The following is a 7608-nucleotide window of genomic DNA, read 5'->3' as shown; positions in this document are numbered from 1 at the left end:
CAGCATTGCTTATTTTTATAGTTTATTTCGGCAGAACAGCAGGAAAACTATGCGTGATGTGATACTAAATGTATAATAAATAGACAGTTACACTCTCAAAATATCTGTTCGTTATTTACATAGCTGTATACCAGAGATTTATATTGAGCTCTACATAGAATTGTTTTGTTGTTGATTTTTTATAGCAAACATTTCTTACCTTTAAAAAATCAAAACAAACGCCCCCCCCCCCCCCAAAAAAAAAACAACAAAAAAAACAAAAAACAACAAAACAAAAACAAAAACAAATGCACTACATAGTGTAATGCTGTAAGATGATTAGGTGAATTTAAGATATGTGAGTAAACCTTTCTTGAACTAATTGGCTTTCTATCGAATTTAACGCTGCTAGATGTGTGGATATTGAAATGCGATATCGCGGCTCCGTCTGCCTATTTGATAGTAAAATGTTACAACTACGAAAATGTTCATCACTTTTGCCGATAACTAGCAGTATCCACACGCAAGCGGGTCTTAGAGCATCGGATAAGTTAAATAGATCAGGTGATCGCCTCGGTCTTATTAGAAGGATTTCGATAAAAAAAAATGGATATAAATAAAATGGAATTTTGATAAATGGGAGAAACTGGCATTGAAATATTTAAATAAAAAAGGAAAGCTATGTCACTTTTGTTTTAAAATTTATCTGACATTTTTTTCAAAATATGAGAATTTATTTAATTTCTTTTCCACTAGGTACCATCCTATATAACTAGCTTAAGCTTACATACGTACAGACGAAAAAAAAACAACAACAAAGTATTACATAATGGGCGTAGAGATAAGAGATACGGGCAAACATGGACATTGCGATTCACAAAGAACGATATGGAGTTCTCAAAATATTTTTAACACTGTTTTCATACTTTTATTTATATTGTCATCAGTTGGAATATGGATGTGTTTAATGGAAATAAATAGATTAAAACGTTCTACGAATTCACTAGTCGAAACAATAGCTATTTTGAAAGGTGGTGGTCCAAAATATAATCAGTGGTACGATTTAAAATATTCACAAGATAGTGAGATTGAAAATGGAGAAAACAGTGAAAATAAGAGAACAAATATTAATGTAAATTTCGACACAATACATATGGAAGACAAAAGTAGGAGTAAACGATCAGGTATTCCTGTTGGAATGGCATACGATCCATTATCGCCGGCACCTAAAACGGTAAGTAAAAGCAGTTTCTTGGGAAGGAACTCAGTAAAATTATAATATGATTGTCAAGTAAAACTGCATATTTTAACATAATAATTATTAAGCATTCTTAAACATAGTCACATAACGGGTAAAAACTGTTTTGCTAATATTACTATGCAGTAGAAAAGCAAAGTTTATTTCTTAAAAAGTACAAAAATAGATGTGTTCATACTATAAAGTTTTGCTTAATAGATTATCTTTTTCTCAGCGTTTTAATGTATACATATTTTTTTTCTGACTACATGGTAAAACTAATATCTTTTTACCTCTTTGATATAAAGAAAAAAGTTTAGACTAAGCTTAACGTATTTTAAACAAATGTCAATACTGAATCATATGTCAGGTATCAATTTTAATATAATCATGTTCATACGAGAAAAATAGAATTGTTTGAAGATAACTGTGTACCATGGAACATCATAATTGAATCTACCGTAACATTTTAATTTCATGGCGCGTCGATTTTGACATTACATGAATCAAACATGTAATACATTTTAGAGAAATTTTGTCAAGGACACTGTTTTACATTGTTAAAAGAATAAAAACAAGTGACAAGATTTTGGCAGTTTGCAGTGTTAAAAACTGGCATGTCGTAATGCGTATCTGCAATTTAGTCTACAAAATATCTTATATTTATATCGGACAGACATATGCTGGCCTTTTGTCTTTTGTTGACGTGTTGTTGATGGGAAAATGTAAGAAAAATTTAAAACAAAATCGTGTGAGTTGTTTCTAATAAATAATTATTGTTACCGTGCTGCAAAGTTATATTTCGATTTAAAATGAGGTGTTTTATTAAAAAGGTGGATCTGAACTTGACATAAATGCATTTCGCTTCATCCTTTTTACTTTCAATTGAATTTCTTCTTGATAATGAAAACAAATTATTATATGTTAGTATAAATAATATTATGTATGTTAATGTGTGATAAATTTTTAACATACATTTATTTTCATGCAAAGATACACCTGCATTTAATATATACATATCAAGACCGATATCGTTGAATACAAATGTATTGATAACGCAGTATTGTAATAAAACAGAAGTTTGTTTAAATCAGTTTTAAAGAAATTCGACGTATGAAACAGACGTGAATGAACGCTAAACAATCAGATGATTATTTGAAGAGATAACTAATAAGCATCATATGTGGTAATATCAAAACATTTATCATACTGTACGTTTGTTACGTCGCTTTTCATTGGATAATCATGACGTTTATATAGTCATATGTATTATAAATTCGTTTTAAATATTACTATTTATATTAACTATATAAACGGTTGCAGCGGCTAGGTTAATATTTCAAAACAAGCATTTATATAGGGCCATATAATATGTCAAAAATCTTTAAAACTAATAATATATTTATAATTAACGACGTTATATTGAAGAGCGTATATTCGGTGCTTTGATCAACCTTCAAACTACTTTGAAAAGCAGATATAAAACACTTTTCTTTTTGTAAACTAATTGAGAATGTCGATGTTTGCATGACGTAAATTATAATATCTCAGTCATTAAAATGTTCTGTATGGCCGTTAAAATCTAAAAATAGATTTAAATGTGACACAGAAGGAGATTTCTCATGCAAATTTAGTATTAATAGTGAAAATGTACCTCATCTATCGTTTTCCAATAATTATAAACAGCAGTATTTTAGAAATCCAGAATAATTAAAACTAAATTTTGATGTTTTGATCATATAGAAGAACATTTTATGCAGATATATTTTATAATAGACGTGTTCATTAAATAACTAAAAAAGTTAAAGTTCTTTTCCTCCATAAAATAGTTTCTTATAAAAATAATCCAAAAAATAGAATTTTTATATGCGATCTAACATTTCTTAATATTAAAAGATATTTTAAAAAGCACATAAATGTCAATAGGACATTTTTCATGCTTGTTTTGTCACTATTAGGAATATATGTCCAACATCAAGTTTTGAACATAGATTAACAGTATGTAGAATAGGATATTTATGTATGAATCCAAAAAAAAAAAAAAATTGGTACCCCTAAGATTTTAGTTAAGTAACATTTATTGAACACTGGGTAAATGGGTATTTTAAAAATGTATACAAAATGATAAAAGTAACATTCGTACAGTGTGTCGTATATCTTTTTTTATATCGTATACAAACGACGGTCATAAATTCCACTTTGTACCATGTAATCGCACTATTTCGGTAATTTATTCTTGCGTCGTTGACCAATACCTTTTCTAAGATTTTTTGATAAGGAAAAAAAATATGAGGAATAAGATGTTCCTTAATTGTCATTAGCTATCGCTCCAGTAGGCGAATCCGAGCAGAAACATAAAAGGCAATAATTCTGCACTATTCTCGTATAGTAAATTGCTTTGTGAGTTGCCTCATTTATCTGAAACAAATCTAACTAAAATTTTAGGTTTTAAAAGTACTATTATAAAGCTTAAAATAACAATAATGAATAAAATTGTGAATCAAAAGCTACTTAAATGATAGTACTAAAGAGCGCTTATAAATATTAAAAATCAATCTCTTTCTAGATAATAAAATAATTATTATGTAAGTACATGCTGTACTAAATATAAGAATGTTACATGCTTTTTCTGTGTTTATAGCAGGAAGAAGTCGTTGTATGATTTAAGAAAAATTTTAACTAAAAGTGATAAAATTTATTTTAACATTAAAGTTGTTCCGATACTTTGTGATTTAAAAATATGTTTCACTTATGACCAGACTGGTTATAAAAGAGCACACCATAGTTTAAATGGAACGAGCAAACAACAAAAACAACAACAAAAAAAACCCACAAAAACAGCAAATAGAAAACGGCAACAACAAAAAAAATAATCGCATTAAAACACAATGTTGACTTATATAACCGTGTTATAATATGTCCTATAAGTCTAAAGTCTAGACACCAAGTTGGTAATTGAAAATGTGTTATCTCAAGGGATTTTATTTATTATTTCCATCACAGCAAGTTTATTTTACGGCACGTCGGCTATGATAAAGGAAGTGTAATTATTTCTGATACCAAATTATTGTTATTTCATTTCACGTCATTTCTGAGTTCTCCGTGATATTAACAAACGAAAACAAAAGATTTACATTTTATTTTACAGAAGAACCAATTTTTGATACCGCATTGTTTGTGCTTAAAACTCAAGTATTTCATAGATTTTAATGTTAATTGAATAAATTTGAATACATTTGATGTAATTCTTTAAAATTATCTCTGTTAAAGGCACACACACCATGCCTCAGAAATCCATACATAATTGTCAAACATGTGTTAAGTAATTCTCGATAGTAGAATTAGAGCATGTTGGATGTTACACAGTTGAGGAAAGTGGCGCTTATTGTGCAGTTATATATAGTTAAGGTAGCAAAATGGAAACAAGTAGAGATTTTGATGCTAAAGCATCAAGTCGCCGGATAGAAAAATGATTGTATTATCATAAATATAAGAAAATATAAGTTTAATGGTTCAAGTATAAAAATAAGAGGAACAATGAGTTGAGTAATGTTTGCCACTGAGGCTTGTAAGGCAAGTGCTATGCTGGCAATTCTTCTTGTAATTATACTTTATACATATACTGTTGTAGTACAATGTATGGTACAAGTTGTACCATACATTGAAATCCGTATAGGTTACTAGTTCAGATTCAGATAATTACCGACAAATAATTACCGATCATCGAATATTTGCAAAGTGACTATGAAAATATATATGTTTAATTATTACATGAAACAATACAATTTTACTGTAAAAGTGTTGTACATCATTATTATGTGCTATAGAAAAAATATATAATTTAGTTGAAATCAATGCACGTATTCCAATCGTTACATACGATATATAAAATTAACGTTTAATTGCCTTTCAGTGCGATAAACTATCAACACAAAAATAGTTTATTATTTTTTTCTATGTATCTAATACGATTCCGGACCCCTGACGTCATACCGTTTTGGAAACCTGCGTGACGAAAACCGACGGAATATACCGAAATCAACGATTACTATTACAATGTATTATATATTTCAATAATGTGCCTCTTAAGCATAACAATATTTTGGGATGTTCAACATAAACTAAACAATTGAACTTTTTTGTCGAATGTTTGACAGAAAGGGCCAAGTTAAACCCTTTACCAAGAAGAAAGGAAAAGGTTTTGAAAATGTATTTTTAAAGTAAACAGGTTTCTCTAATTGAACCTGATTAATGAAAAATAACTTATGTAATTATCTGTACAAAATTACAATGATTTACATCTTATCAGTTACCACCATTAACGTACAAATTACCTGTCTTATCAGCAATCTGTTACTATTAATAGATTTTATAACGATATACAACAATTATAAACATGTAGTCACGTGATTCTTACGAAAGACCAGGGAGCATTTGTTTATAATTAGATAAAATAATGTAATATAAAAGGTCTCATAAAAATAAAAAACCAAATAATTCTAAAGAGTCATTTCAAATATCATTCATGATTTTTTTATTATAAAATAGCAATGCTTGACACATAGAAAAAAGTAATAGTATCTCTAATATTCAATGACTGATCCTTGGGGATACGTTATTGATTCATTTTATGAAAATTGTAATGTTGCTTTTTAAGACGTCAATATGTGCATATTTCATTCCACTGAGCAAAGTTATCATATGTTTGATTTTTTGTGATTACTGAAAAATAATTGTTGTCTTTAATTGTTCAATGATTGATATGCTTTTGTTTTCAGATTTTAAGGACTTCTCCTACCATAGGTATAATATATAAACTATTACAAATATAGTCGCCGGTTTCTACCGGCGACTAACAAAGTAATATTTAGACTTTCATTTAAAATGCTTATTCACTATAATTATTCCAACTGTCAACAAAGCAAATTAGTTTTTTTTTTAAAATTGTATTAGATACCAAAAATAAAAATAAAGTTTATGAGGAAAAAAACATGATAGCATTTCTGGGGCATAATGAACCTATAAATAATATGGCTAAGGTCACTAGTTAAATTATTACATTTTCAAAATGAACATAAGCAAAGTTCAGCCACTGCATTGTCCCTGGCCATGCTTTCAAGCAGTTTACCAGTACAAGTGTATATCACTTTTGCAAGGGACTGGCAACTTGTGTACATACATGTGCCAGACCAGAGGCACATTGCGAATGACCGTAGGACGGATTTCTTGATCAATCACAACGAAACTAACATTCATTTTCCGGGATCGAACCCGGGTCGCCCGATTATCTTTCCAATGTTCTAAATATTTATATCTAACCGGGCGGTTTATCATTTAAGATATAGTAGTGCAAATTCTGTTTTTATGTGTGATATTGTTTAAATAAGGTATCAAAACATATTTGTCTCATCTTTCAAAGAAACATTTCAAATTAAAAAAAAATAATTTCGCGGTGCCGTCACTAATTTAGATTATACGCAAAATCATTACAAAATAAAGACATGTCCTTTTTGGTACTTGAATTTTCATTATATTTACATTTTTTTTAGATTTTAACACATATGACACTTCAGGAAAAGACCAATCATTTATGCTGAGGCGCGATTGTTTTTATATTTCGCAAATTATAAATAAAAGAAATGATGTCAAAAGGAATTATGAACTTATCAAATAACATTAGATAATGTAATTCTCACAAACCTGCTAGTCGGAGACATAATACGTCATACGATAATTTACATAAATAACTTTTATTTCAGTTTTGTTGAAATTATAAGTATGTTTCCTAAAAAGAGCTTATTGAAATAAAATAAAGAACATCTAAATTAACAACAAACTGGGGACAATTAGTTTTTGTATTAAAGTTATTTTATAATAAGACATTGCACTATTGAATTTAAGAACAATTATTCTTTCTCTCGCACAGAGGCGATGTTCCTATTTTTTTAGAATTTGTTAAAACGAAAAAAAATACGGGAACATTGCTACACATAATAATTCATTTATGAAAGCTATAAGGACTTTCATTTATAAAATGTTTCAAACATTGATCTCAGAAAAAACTAACTAACTTATAAACACCGTTCATTACTCAAAAACATAGAAAAAAAAACATACACTGTATACGATAAACAATTACAAGGGGGAAAAGCACACAAAAACACACACAAAAACAAAATGTACATGTAACAGCAAAAATCTAATTATTCAGTATTGCGAAATTTCAAAATGATCCATTCTAATTATTAATTTAATATAAAACATTAAGAACAGTTTAGTTTTTATAATCAAAATGGGAGCAATGTGAAACCTGTAAGATTTCTAGATGCCTATCAAACAGGTTAATATTTTCCGTAAAATTTCAAGGTTAAATACGATACCAGATATTTTAC

The 7608-nt window shown here is 28.5% G+C and overlaps 1 protein-coding gene across 6 annotated transcripts in view; it reads left to right on the top strand.

Annotated features, from left to right (window-relative positions):
- The first annotated feature begins 402 nt into the window (after positions 1-402).
- Positions 403-7608, top strand: part of LOC132760260 (collagen alpha-1(IV) chain-like) — a 33690-nt gene continuing 26484 nt past the window's right edge. For 2 of the 6 annotated variants that reach the window (XM_060752209.1, XM_060752203.1), the window contains exon 1: positions 471-1213. In XM_060752209.1, the coding sequence (XP_060608192.1) occupies positions 809-1213 (405 nt within the window). In that variant the 5' untranslated portion in view covers positions 471-808. Of the gene's footprint in view, positions 1214-7608 lie in introns of all 6 variants that reach the window. The other 4 variants (XM_060752204.1, XM_060752210.1, XM_060752208.1 and 1 more) reach the window with 4 other exon arrangements.

Source organism: Ruditapes philippinarum, unplaced genomic scaffold, assembly GCF_026571515.1.
Source record: "Ruditapes philippinarum isolate M1 unplaced genomic scaffold, ASM2657151v2 ctg1631_1_1_1_1, whole genome shotgun sequence".
Lineage (NCBI taxonomy): Eukaryota > Metazoa > Mollusca > Bivalvia > Venerida > Veneridae > Ruditapes > Ruditapes philippinarum.
This window is presented reverse-complemented; position numbering and strand designations above follow the sequence as displayed.